Source organism: Staurois parvus, unplaced genomic scaffold, assembly GCF_062004578.1.
Source record: "Staurois parvus isolate SC_StPar_1 unplaced genomic scaffold, SC_StPar_1.0 ptg000355l, whole genome shotgun sequence".
Lineage (NCBI taxonomy): Eukaryota > Metazoa > Chordata > Amphibia > Anura > Ranidae > Staurois > Staurois parvus.
Window position 1 is genome coordinate 1,057,936 of NW_028318151.1, and position 14,577 is coordinate 1,072,512.

A 14,577-nucleotide genomic window follows, 5' to 3' on the forward strand; every position below is an offset into this window, starting at 1 on the left:
TATCTCCCCACTGCTACTCCTGCTTGCAGAAGAGCCATGTGTAACTCAAGTCCTCTCTCCATTTCTGCTGCCCACTTAGAGTGACCTTGGTCATTTATAGCCATCCAACCCTTACCTGCTAGTTGTTCTGGGTGTTTTGGGAGTACCTGCGGCCTAGCTTTTGTACACTGAGCTTAAAGTGTAACTGCACTGCATCTGAGCACCAGAAAGCAAAAATGCTATTTCTTTCATTGCTAATATTCAGAGCAAACTCACCCATTCCTCCATGTGTCCATGCTTCATTTTGCTGAGAAATCACTTTGAAAAACACTTCCTAGCATTTCTGGCAGTGGCCATCTTGAGGGCAGATGATTAATGTAGCATTTACTTTCTGGAATCCATCTGCCCTTAGGTCAGGCATTGGCTAAGCTGAGAACCCTGCCTTCTCTCCTGAAGACTGTTGGGATGTATGAAATCATTTGCCTAGGCATGGAAACCAGGAAGTAACTGGAGGAATGTATAAAAAGTTTAAAACTAGTAAGTATGATGTACTTTACTATCCATTTACTGGTGCTAGCAGCATAAGGATTAAAAATAGTCCATGTTGGCAGAGAGTGAAGTTCCGCTTTAAATTTGCAACATGCCTGTTTATAGATGCAGAGGAGGAGTACCCACAGATCTAAATCCACTAACAGTTTCTGTGATGTTTCCTGCGTTCCTTCTGAAGGTGCAGACGCCTTCAACCTGGAATTCTGCTAACCTGTTTTCATATAATTTGTCATCAAACTCCTCCCGAGCTTTGCCAGATAGAGCCAAGTCCCCTGCTTTGTTGGCCAGGGTCACACAAGACTTTGGCCTTGTTTACATGGGGCATGTAAATCTATGCACCATGTGAGGGCCATGTACAGGGACTGGACAAAAATATAGAAACACTACATGATTTGCAGGTGTGAAAGTGACATGTTTTGCATTGAAAACGGAAGTGATGTAACATTCTGTTGCTTCCGCTGTGTATTGAGACACCTAGTTTACAGGTGGGAAGTCCCACTTTTGTCATTCACTGTGTGTGCTGCTAGTAATAGTCATGTCAGAACTTACTGAGTTTCAAAGAGGGCAAATTGTTGGTGCCCACTTAGCTGGCGCCTCTGTTACTGAAGTTGCCAATTTATTTGCGATGTTGCGAGGTACAGTATCAAAGGTTATGACAGCATATACAGTTTCTGGGATAATGTCATCTGATAAGTGGTCAACTGACCAAACAAGACAAAAGGATTTTGACACGGAATTAGAAAACAACTGCTGCAAAAATGACTGCAGAGCTCAATCTCAGTCTTCCAAAGCCCGTGTCTACATCCATAAACTGTGGACTATCTATCAATGTAATATCGCCTGAATTGAACTTCACACTGTTCCAAACCACCGGACATGTTTACATGTGCCAAACACCATCCCAAGCTTACAAACAGGACTGTCTTGTGCCAATGGTAAAGTAAGGTGGTGGCGCAGTCATGGTTTGGGCGGCCATATCTTGGTATTCTGCAGGCCCCATCATCACCTTGAAAGGTAGAGTCACTGCCAGTGACTATGTACAAATTTTGGCCAACCACGTGCACCCCATGTTTCAAACATTGTTTCCCAAAGACAGTGCCATTTGCCAAGACAATGCTCCAATTCACACAGTTGGTGTTGTCAAATTGCAGTTTGACGAGCATGCAGACGAAGTCTCACACCTTGCCTGGGAACCACAGTTGCTGGACCTCAATATCATAGAGCCACTATGGTCAAATGTTGGAGAACAAGGTTTGGATCCTGTGTGAACTAGAATGATTTTTGCATGAAGAGTGGTATCAGATTCCATTATCCACCGTCCAAGATTTATATTTGTCAATTTGCAGGAGAATTCAGGTTGTCTTGGATGCCAAAGGCAGTCCAACACCATATTGGGTAAGAATTTCATTCTTTTACCTGGTGTTTCCATAAATGTGTCCAACCACTGTATGTCGGCATAAGGATGCAGAGATCATCCTTTGCAGGCAGTCTCATAGCTGTCAAATGGGACACAACTGCATCGACACAGATGCTCCCAATGTGACATCCAGCATGGCTCTGAACTTGTCCTTTGTGGCCCAATTCTGACAATCCCTGGCTGGCACTGACTGCATATGCTTTAATTGTGTTCTTGTGCCTTCCCCTGCAGATTCTATGGCTATTCTACACATAGCCTCATTGGCTTTTGAGCTATCACTGACTATATCTAATTCTGAGTAGCTCCAATCTCTAGCTGATGAGATTATCTGCAGTCTTCAGCTATTACTCCACATGTAAAAGAAATTTAATTGTCATTATTAATATGGTGTGCACCACTGTAAAGATAGAGGATAAGCCTGCTGTGCTCCGTTTTTTCCAGAGCCCCTGAAGCTGCTGAAAACTCTCAATTGCACCAAGTCTTTGAAGCATGGAAATTGGAAGCTCCCTGACATGCCTTTGACACTCCTCAATCACTTCCTAGACTTGTTCCTGTTTGGAAAGGATTTAGTTAAACAGTGGTCCACTAGAGTAGTAGGGAATGTTCCTCCATTCTAGAACCTTAACGATGAGCGGTAGGACCCCTTCTTTAGAACTCCGTTCTCAGTGGTGGGCCTTGCCATTCACCCTATTTTGGCTTTGGCCAAGTAGGTGGTCTTTTCGCTACAGCAGTAGTTATAGCTTGTGGAGACTACGGCTGGAGCTTTACACTTCAGCTGTGATGGCCTGCTGGAAGCTTCTCAGCTGTCTCCTGCATTGGTCTTTTGTCAATACACATGTATGGAACACCCTTTTTAAAGTGTTGGTCTGCGGACCCTGTGTCCAAGAAGCACATGACTCACATGGTCTTCAAGGGACATCATCTCTTTGGACTGACCTTAATGTTATTATAATGGGTATCACTGGAGGCAAGAGCGCTCAGCTGCCTCAGGGTTCGAAGCCTAGGGAAATGTCTGCAAAGTCTCCTCGATGTCTTTACTTTGCTACTGGAGTTTGCACGTCATGACCTCCCAAACTTGGTTGTCTGGCAAAGTATGGGGTAAAAGCCTACTAAATTCTCAGAAAAGCTTTCATCAGCATGAAGATGCGTCCCCATTTTCCGAAGTGGCGGATTGTGTATTAATCCTTGTGGACTTATGTACACTATATTTTTACACCTGCTCTTAGGGGCGTCTGGTGTTTTTTCTTTCCTGCCTCTAAACTCCACTACATGTTAGCCTATGTGCCCATGCACACAAAGTTTTAGAGGCATTTAGTGGCAGGAGAGTTTAGAAGCAGGAAAAAAACCCCCACTGCCAGTGTGTCAAGGAGCAGCAGAGTTTTGGCAGAAAAAATGATTGACACTTCTAAACGCATGTAAATGCACGCTAGGAATGCTTAGCACTTAAACATTAATTTATTTCAGTGGCCAGTATAAATTATTTATTCTGGCCAAGTAAATAAATTAATGTTTAGTCGCTTGACACGGCTAAACGTGTTACATACTTTTACAAGTGTCAGGCTTTTTTTTTGCCAATATGCTTGTATGAGAGTTAGGAAAATGTCCTGTGTGTATGTGGCCTCAGGTGCTTGGATACAGAGAGTGATTTTTCTAGAAATACAAAATGAACCTTTGTACTTCCGCACCATCTTTTGGCTCCTCACTTTCGACTTTTTTGTGTTACCACACAAATGAACAAACTGACCTCTTCCCTTTGGGGTCGCCTGGACCAAAGTGCCATTGTCTCAGTTATTTGGGAGTTGCACTACAACCTGGTCATTGTTATCCTTCCCTAAGAGAACATCCTATCTCTTTTGGGGCCTGTAAGTTGAAGAAAATATGCATGGTATCTACCAGATCTACAATTCATTCCCTTCTAACAGGGACTTCCCTTCCTGGTTTCTGTGGTCAGTTAGGACGCACACCTACAGGTCCCAGTTCTTCCAGCGTTCTGACTTTTTAATCTTGCCTCTTCACTCTGAATGTTCACCAGGGTGATTGCCCCAGTATAAGCCCTAGTGCAGCCTTTCTCAACCTTTTCAATGCAGAGGAACCCTTGACATAACTTTCCAGTCTCAGGAAACCCCTGCTAAAAATGACTATATCTACAATTCATGATACATTAGTGTGATAGTCAGAGATAAGAATGCTCCTTACACTTGTGGTCATTGGGAAGATTACCTCATAGATTGCTAAAAAGATCAATGGTGTCAGTGGAACTTACCTGAGAGGCAAAATTTGCTGATTGCTCAAGGAACCCCTAGCAACCTCTGGAGGAACCCTGGTTGAGAAACCCTGCCCTAGTGTGTTTTCTTTGTATTCCCATTGTGTGATGCTTCGACAATCTCTTGTGGAGGAAATATTTAGCACGTACTCTGTTGGACAAAATCTCTCTGATTGTCCAGATGTCTCAATGATTTCATTAGATCCCAAATCTTCAGAACTCTGTGCTGGAATCCTCTCATCTACAGGTTGCTCAGATCAAAATGTTCCTTCCACAGAAATAAAAAAAAGACAAAAAAACTTCTGTCAAGAGATCCCTGCCCTTCATTGCGGAAGTTCTGTACCTCTCAGCTCTTGCATGAGAGTTGTGGGTCTGTGGGTAACTCTCATCAAGATAGACCCTTTTCTAAAGTCTCTCTCCAGACTGTCTCAGCACTACACTCTTCATTCCCACCTTCTGGAAGATTTTATCATTGGGTGTTAGCTTATCGAGTTGGGTAAGATGCATGGAGATCCTGCAGGTGCCTCAGTTTTCTGTTGTTTCTTGTGTTGCCCAGGCCCTCAGCTGGACTGCTTTTGATTGTCCTGCATGTGATTGATTTCCTGTATCCCTCAAGGGACTCAAAAGGATTTTTTGTTGAGTACAAAAATCCTATTTTTGTTTGTTAAGCTTAATGCTGTGTATAGACAGTCATGCCACTAACTTACATTTTGTGGCCTTTAAAGGATAAGTTCACCTTTCGTAACATGTTACACCCCATATTCAGGATGTAACATGTTACGAACAGACTGGTCACCGCTCCCCACTGTGACAGCTAGCAGGGGATCTTCTCCTCCCTGCTAGCTGTCACAATTTAAAAAAAAAACATGGCCTTGCAGGGCTCCTCCTGTCAGGCCACGTCATTCATTCACAATGTTTTGTGAATGAATGAACTATAAGTACCGACAGCCTTAGCGGCTTTCAGCTTGCAGTTCTCAATGATCTACCACGGCACTGTGGAGTGCTAGTTAATTGATTCTTCCTTTCACTATATCTGCTTGCCCGTACATCCCGTATGGGCAAGCAGATATACTTACAGGTCTGCAGGAGACTTGCATGGCACCAGCAGTCTGCTGATCACTGGGGCAATGCTTTAGTGGCTCCAGATCCCCCAAAAAATAATGAATGCACGTTTTTTTAAACCTATCGTTTAAAGCGGTAGTAAACACCATCAAGGTGACTTGTACCTGCAGGTAAGCCTATAATAAAGGTACAAGGTATAGTTCCTTAACATGCACCATTTGGAGATATTCAATATTTCTGCAGCTGGCGACATCACCAGCGTATGCGCGCTACACTCAGAGCTCTGTGCCTTGGCTGTGGCTCCCATGCACATGTGCGGGACCAACGCCATCGTGACCATTGAAACGGCCAGAGCACTGGGTGAAGATGTCAGTGGAGATAGTGCACTGCTGAAGGACTTTGTTTTAAAGTAAGTTTTTCATAATGTGCTAGTATGAATCACTTATGCTGTCAACTTGCAGGATGAAGTTTTTTTCCCTCTATGCTGACTTTACTGCCACTTTAACCTCTTCCCATCCACCCACTGCCTATAGATGGTGGATGGGAAGCTGTGCCGATGGGGGCTAACACCTTTATGTTATCCCTCATCAGCGACTTGCAGAGCGCGCACTGCTGTGTCCGGGTGATCACATGGTGTTTCACCATGTTTGCTGTGACCAATCACAGTAACCACATCGTAAACACAAAGTGAAAGTAAAGATCAATTCTCTCCGCTCTCACTGGGAGAGCAGAGAGAAGCGATGCTGCAGCCTTTATATGTACAGCAGCCTGTCACAGTGCTTGTACACTCACAGACTGCTGTGCCAGCTACCCCAGTGTCCCTAATTACTACCCCAGTGTCCCTGTTCACTGCCCATTATAGTTAATAAATATGCAGCCAGCCCGTCACCTGTCCCAGTACTCGCAATAACGCGGTCATACACATACCAATATCCTGATCACCGCCACACCCCACCCTGATCACTACTACATGCCATGCCAGTGCTCTCATCACCATACCCATACTAGCATCCTGATCACTGCCATACACCATATCAGCATCCTGATCACCCTGTATGCCATACAACATCCTGATCATCACCATACCCCATGCCAGCCTTCTGATCACCGCCATACTCCATAATCGCATCCTGATCACCCCATATCAGCGCCCTGATCACCACTATACCAGCGTCCTGCTCACTGCCATACCAGCGTCCGGCATTTTAGGGTCTCAACTGATCAATTTTCAAATATATATCCCATAGGTTTGGGTTATTTTTACCCCAAAGTGTAGCATAATACATTTTGGCCTAAATTTATGAAGACAATATTTTTTGCAAAATTTTATAACAAAAAAAATGAAAAATTATTATTTTTTTAATTTTGGGATTTTTTCATTTATATAGCAAAAATAAGAAACCCATTGGGGATCCAAAATAAAGCTCTATCTGTCTCAAAAAATGATAAAAATGTCACATGGGTACAGTGTTGCATGACTGAGCAATTGGCACTCAGAGTGTGAAAGTGCTGAAAGCTGAAAATTAGCCTGGCCTGGAAGGGGGTGAAAGTGTTTGGACTTGAAGTGGTTAAAGGCTAAGTTCACCTCTTGAAGAAAAAAAGCCTATACAATCAAGGGGCCCTAGTGAATATTAATAAAACTTTACAGCTCTGTAAAATGTTCATTAATTTTGTCATACCTATAGGCCATTTGGGCCACCTTGGAAGCCTGGCTGAAAGCCTCCCAGGTAGCAATACCCACATCCTTGCCTTATTTCTAGGATGTGAAAAATGTGGACACGCACTCCCTCCATTACAGGAGGGAAAACCAATGGTCTTTGCATCTTAGCAACAAGGCAGGACTAGGTGTGTTTTAGACATATTTCCAGGAAGGCTCATATGGCCTACAGGTAGGGTTGCCACCTCATCCCTTTAATCCCAAACACATTAAGTACACAGGTTCTGAAGCTAATTTAATTTAGATAAGGCAATAAGTGAGTTTAATTACCACTTTAATCAGCCACAGAACCTGTATAATTATTATGTGTTCAGTTTTAAAGGGATGAGGTGACAACCCTACCTATAGGTATGACAATAAAATTGACTGAACATTTTGTAGAGCTGCACAGTTTTTTTTTAAATATCTTCTGACTGCATATGCTATTTTCTGGAAAAGATGAACTTAGCCTTTATTGTTGATATGTGCCTCCTAGGGTTTCAGAGTTCCCACCATGGACATAGCATTCAGCCCAATGGAAAATATGTGGTACTGAGTTTCTTCACCATAGTGATTATCGTAATATGCAGGAAATAAGCTTTTAACCATTTTAATTATACACATATTAGATGTCGAGTGCTACTATAAGGACTGTCAAAGTTATTTGGTACTTTCAAAGGAAAGAACATAAGCAGACATTTGACATCAGATTTGCAGAAAAATATTCGGTTCTGGCTATAGAGATACAAATAGTCAAGAGTAGGAAGAGATGCACAGAACGTTAACACTGACGTAGCTTTAACAAAACTATATTTAAGGAGTAATTGAAAAAAACATCTTATGTAGGTGATCAGGATTTTATCCATGATTGTCTGCTATGTACAGTATGTCTATGGAGGTTTGCAATTACACAGATCTCTTAAAATGAGTATGCAGATACAGATTACTTTCCAGATAAGCATACTTATTCTGGACCACTGAATGTGTTAAAACCATGCAGGCACAAAAAAAATTAAACATCAAGTGAAATTAAAAAATATATCAGACATGCATGAGGGGTCTTTATTGTACTGTGTCAGCTGTATGCACTGATCAGGCTACAATGGATGTCTGTTATCACTCCCCATTATATTTCTGTACTGTTCTGTCTTTGTTCTAAGTACAACCTATGTCTTGGTTGCCCATATACTGTATTATTTCCTTATGCACTAGTTACCTTTCTAAGATTTTTTTTTATTATTTTCACCTCTTGATTCAGTCAGTAAGTCTGTTTTATTTCAGCTTTCAGACGAAGCTGTCCAGCAAAAGCAGCAGTTAGAAGGTTGAGACAAACCATATAAAACTGACAGGGGTATTTAAATGGGTTAGTTTTTATTCATTTATAAAACCTTTATCCCAAAACGAAAAAAAAAAAAATGTTGCTATAACTGCTAAAAAAAGTGTTAGCTGCAGTTTGGCTTTAGTTTTCTTGTCAAGTACATCTAAATCTGCTAGCACATAAAAACGCTACCCTCTCCCCAGACTGGCAATGCTGCTTCATCCAGAGTGGAGACACCCTAAGACAGGAATTGTGTTACTGGACAGATCACCATGTGAAAATTTAAAGAAAACATAAATAAATGAAAGCAAATGCAGCTGCCACATTTAAAGGGTAACACCACTTTTGTGGGGAAACAAATTGCAAATGGAAAAAATAATATAGCCTATACCATTTCTACACAAGCTATATTGTATTTGAATGTTATTAAAGATTATCTATACTTTTCAATCCGCAGTGCTTTTTTTCTGTAAAATTCAGTGCAATATGGCAACCTGTAGGCAACAGGGCGGTTGAACAAAAGTCGATTGGTAGATTGACTTGCGTTTAACCACAGTGGCCACACATAGATCGAAATTCGACAGGTTCCTGCTGAACCAGCCGAATTTTAATCCATGTATGGCCACCTACTCTTGAACCTACGAGCTACATTTTTTTACATTTATTTTAATGAGTACACAAAGGGACATATTTATAAAAGCAGTAAAATGTTAAATTCTCCTTTATATTCGCTGCAGGAAAATCTTCCTGGTTCATGTGTTTAAATGACAGTGATTTATTCGCCACCATAGGAATGTTACTGCAATATAAATACAGGGGTTGGACAAAAAAAATGGACACACTACATGATTTGCAAGTGTGAAAGTGAAGATATGTTTTGATTTGAAAGCTGAAGTGATGTAACACTCTTTTGTTTCCGCAGATGATGAAACACCTAGCTAGCAGCTGGGAAGTCTCACTTTTCTCATTCACTGCATGCGCTGCTAGTAATACGGAGTCATGTCAGAGCTTACTGAGCTTCTAAGAGGGTGAATTGTTGGTGCCCGCTTAGCTGGTGCCTCTGCGACTGAAGATGCCAATTTATTTGCCATGTCGTGAGTTACAGTATCAAAGGTTATGGCGGCATATACAGTTTTCGGGAAAACATGGTCTGATAAGCATAAGCAGTCTTCACAGGACTGAGATTGAGCTCAGCAGTCGCTTTTGCAGCAGTTTTTTTTCTTATTTCGGGTCACAATCCTGTGCAATATCCATTTTGTTTCTTCCGGTCAGTTGACCAAGTCGAATGGGCTTATGATTATCAGATGATGTTTTCCTGGAAACAGTATATGCCATCATAACCTTTGATACTGTACCTTGCGACACGGCAAATAAATTGGCAACTTCAGTCACAGAGGCACCAGCTAAGCGGGCATCAACAATCTGCCCTCTTTGAAGCTCAGTAAGCTCTGACATGACTCCGTATTACTAGCAGCGCATGCCGTGAATGACGAAAGTGAGGCTTCCCACCTTTTAGCTAGGAGTCTCATCACACAGCAGAAGCAAAAGTATGTTACATCACTTCCACTTTCAACGCAAAACATGTCTTTACTTTCACACCTGCAAAATAGTGTTTCTATTTTTTTTGTCTAACCCCTGTATGTCCTCAATTGTTAGGGTGCAAGTCAGTGCATAGTATTAACTGTTAGAGGGTATTGATAGATTTCACATTGCAGGCATGGCTGTACACATTATTTATTAATGGTTTTGTCTGGCATTGAAAGCTTTAAGCTGAACTGTGGGTACCAAAATGAACACACCAGATGAACGGTGGATGTCTTAGTTTGCCTTGCTACAAACTTGCCTCCTTTCTTAAAGGATAACCTATTCTGAGGGAAATAAATGGACTGCCATTACTGATCTCCTAGTCACCTGGTATTCATGCTGGATGAATTTCAAAGGGAAAGGCAATAATGGTAGCCTGCTTTTGTCAGCACAGTTTTCATTTTGCGGAAACCTTTCATGGTTGAAAAAAGGATGCTTCTATTGCTGATTTCTCATTCTGAAAATATAGTTTGCATGGCTGTTACTTTGATCCCCTTGCTTCAGTTTTTTAAGATTTGATCTTAGGGTGTCAGCATAACAGCCAAGCAACTAGCAATTTTATAGGGATGTCAGTATGGGCAGCCCCAAAAATTTATTTTAGGAAAAGTTTACTTTGATAAACTGACAACCATAAATAAACCCTCTCAGCGTTGGGAAAGATCTTCCTTTCAGGACCGAGAAGCAGGATATTTGTTTTTACTGAGCTTTGCTATTTATCATCTCATAATGAGTCTTCATGCACACTTGAGGTTTTTACAGCTGCTGTTTCTTTTTTTTTTTCTACAGCCAGTAAACCCCTCAGCATGTTATCCTATGTGTCCATGCACACATAGACTGTAATCAACGTTTTTTGTCTGGAAAAAAAAAACAAGAACTAGTGGGTTTTAGAGTTTTTAGTTGAAAAACACTCTAACGCAGAAAAATGTGGTAAAATGCCACAAACTGGCACTTTTGGATGTTTTTGGACCAAAAAAACTCAAATGCGGGAAAAAGCCGCTAATCACGGCAAAACAACACTGATGCAAAAATGCTAAAAAAAAGGCTGTAAAACGTAGGTTTTTAACGTGACTTTACACAGCTAACATTACCAGCGTTATCAAAACGCCCCTTGTGCATGGAGCATTATGACCCGTACCTCGATAAGAAAATCGTACGAAAATTTTTGCGGAACCACTAATCGAACGATTTTCTATTCGTTGATGAGCAGGATGTTTTAACCGATAATGATATTGTGAACGAAAACATCCAATTGAAGAAGAGTGAAAAATTTTGTAATTTCACATACAAACAACCAATTTTCTATGCGGTGGTATGACGGTCGTACGAAAAAAAATCTATCAAGCGCTATCACGCATGAGCGGAAACAAGATGACCCGGATATTTATGTCCCAGGAATTTTCGTAAACACGAACAAAAAATCTGAAAGTTAAAAGTAGATTGGCCTAATGAGATAATGAAACCAGAATTAGCCATATTATATTTTATGTATCACTGTTTATGTATATAGGTAATGTAATAAACTATTATACTGATTGCTATTAATTGTGTATATCGCTCGTTCTGGCCGGAAGGGCGTGGCTACAAGGTCAGACGCACACTGCATCACTTCCACTTGTACAGAAGACGTCAACACTACGTATTGCCCGGCGAACGATTTTTGTAGATTGGTTAATGTGGGTCACGATTTCGACCAACGAACGCACGCCTCTCGATCATCGGATGGTCAATTTTCTAATCGTGTATTCCCACCTTTAGTGTAAAGAGACTTGCTTCATAGACTTGTCTACAACAAGGAGTCCAGTTTTTAGATTTAACATAGAAGCCTGTTTGAACTTATTATAATTGGATTGAAATTGGAACTTCTATATATTTAATTGGATAATATAAAGTAATGTTACAAAAGGGCTTAGTCAATGAGTAGGTATGAATATAAAAGCACATCTTGCAGAATGATATTCACAATACGTCCAGTGTAGCTAAAAAATAGTGTTGCATACTGTGTTGGTTTTGTTCCTATGAAAGGCTGCCGCAGTTAGAATATTTCTTTCTGCTAAGAGGTTTCCTGCTAGGTATCAGATCCTGAAGAAAGCCCCAGTCTATTATTTCTTGTTTGATTTCATCCTCACTCAAAAATTTGCCATTGGGCTTTCTACTCAGACACTGTAATATATTCTAGTCATTTTATGCAGAACATTTCAGAAGCCTTCTGTGCATTTCATTCTAAATTTATGATATGGCAGATAGGAAATGACAGTGGCTATGTTGGGCCCATCCTCCATCGACAAAACAGAAGCTTGGATTGTAAACATCCATTTTTAGAAAATAGACCATTGTATACTGCTAGGGAAAGGAAAATGATAGATGAATAAAGGAGTAGCTAATGTTCGATAAATATTGGGAATAGTGAGGTAGATTATTAAAATTGATGAAAAGACAACACATTAGAAAACATTGTCAACTGTACAAATAGAGAGGTGAACCTTCCCATTGGGAACTCACAGTGCAAATAAAACGGGATAAGGATCTCATCCTAACCCACTCCATTCAAAACCTAAAAAAAAAAAGAAAAACATATTTTCTTTACATTATACACTTAAAGGAGAATTGTATCTGAGCACCGCAAACTGAAAATACTATTTAATTGATTTGTAATATTCAAAGAAATTCATCCATGTCTCCATGCTTTTATTTGTAAAAAAAAAAAACATTTTGAAAAACACCCCCTAGCATTTTTAGCTGTTGTCATCTTGAGTAAGGACAGATGATTAATGTAGCATTTACTTCCTGGAATCCATCTGCCCTTAGCTCAAGCATGCATGGTGTTCTTAGCTGGGAAATCCCCTACCCCCCGGATGAAAGAAATGCTCAAAGTACCCCTTGGATGAATGACATCTTTTTTCATCCAGGCCAGAAACCAGGAAGCAACTGAGGATATGTAAAAAAAAAGTTTAAAACAAATATACCTTTTAATCTATTTACAAACGCTAGCAGCTTAAGTATTAAAAATAGTTCATATCGATTGAGAGAGTTTTTGTTCTGCTTTAACCCATAGTTGATAACCATTGTTTCCCTCTTGTTCTTAAACATTTTCTAAGGGTTACCAAACCTATGGAATAAAACCTAGTGTGTAATTACTGTGCAATCCAGGGGACACCACCACAAAGAGGTGGTTATACTTATAAATGGGGTGGTACCTTAACAATCTGCTCCAGCAGAGGTTTCACAAACGCTCCTCTTTTCCTCAAACAGCACTGATCGTGATTGGCAAATTAGGACTTCTTTCTTTGAAAAGTTTATTTTGCTGAATGTTAAAGCATCTGACTTGGGCACTGGTCTTTCATTCTTACAGAAGATGTTCCATCTGAGATATTGGAACCAAGTGAGGTTTCTGCAAAAGGAGATAAAGAGATGCTATGTGACCCAGAGGGAAAAACCCATTCTCACTCTGTTTACTAAGGTGGGTATGGCATGCTACATGGAGTTGTTATATTGAGTTTGAATCACATACAGTGAGAAAAACATTTGATCCTGTGAAGATTTTGTAAGTCTGCCCATTTACAAAGAAATGAAGGTTCTATAATTTTTTATCATATGAGTATTTAAAATGATAGAGACAGAATATCAACCAAAAATCCAGAAAAAAACACATGATACAAATGTTATAAATGTAGTTGCAGTTCAGTGAGTAAAATAAGTATTTGATCCCTTACAAACCAACAACAATTCTGGCTCCCACAGACTGACATACAAACTATGGTTTATACAGTTCTGTGTATTTGCACCCTTCCTGATTTTTTTATTTGTTTGCATTTTACACTTAAATGATTCAGATCATGCAACAAATTTTAATATCACACAGATATAACCCAAGTAAATACAAAATGCAGTTTTTAAAGGATGATTTCATTTATTAAGGGAAAGAAGCTGTCCAAGCCTGCTTGACCCTGTGTGAAAAAGTAATTGCCACCTTCCTTTGCTAAATCATGCTTGAACTGTGATTAATCACATTATTTTTGGAAAGCTGAGTTAAATTTCATTTGCCACACCTAGGCCTGATTGTTGCCAGACCCATTGAATCTACAATTCACTTAAATAGAAGCTGTCTGACAAAGTGAAGTACGCTAAAAGATCTCAAAAAGCAACACATGCCATGATCTAAAGAAATTCAAGAACAGATAAGCAACAAAGTAATTGACATGTATCAGTCTGGAATTATTATTATACAGGATTTATATAGCGCCAACAGTTTGCGCAGCGCTTTACAAAATGAAGGTAGACATTATAATTACACTACAATTTGGTACAAGAGGAAACAGAGGGCCCTGCTCGTTAGAGCTTACAATCTAGAAGATGGGTTAAAAAGCCATTTGGCTTTGGGACTCCAGTGAACCATGGTGAGAGCCATTCTCCACAAATGGAGAAAACTAGGAACAGTAGTGAACCTTCCCAGGAGTGGTTGGCCTACCAAAATTACTGCAAGAGCATGATGATGACTAATCCAGGAGGTCATAAAAAACCCCAAACAACATCTAAAGAACTGCAGGCCTCACTTAAGGTCACTGTTCATGATTCAACATTAAGAAAGAGACAAGGAAAAAATGGCACCAAAGGGAGAGTTGCAAGGTGAAAGCCACTGCTGACCAAAAAGAACACAAAGTCTTATCGCACATTTGCCAAAAAAAATCTAGATTATCCCAAAGACTTTTGGG

The 14,577-nt window shown here is 40.3% G+C and overlaps 1 protein-coding gene across 2 annotated transcripts in view; it reads left to right on the forward strand.

Moving 5' to 3' along the window:
• Positions 1–14,577, forward strand: part of CUNH5orf63 (chromosome unknown C5orf63 homolog) — a 111,882-nt gene that overhangs the window by 26,897 nt on the left and 70,408 nt on the right. For both annotated transcript variants that reach the window (XM_089684766.1, XM_089684767.1), the window contains exon 2: positions 13,218–13,325. In XM_089684766.1, coding sequence (XP_089540892.1) covers positions 13,221–13,325 — 105 coding nt within the window. In that variant the 5' untranslated portion in view covers positions 13,218–13,220. The remainder of the gene's footprint in view (positions 1–13,217; positions 13,326–14,577) is intronic.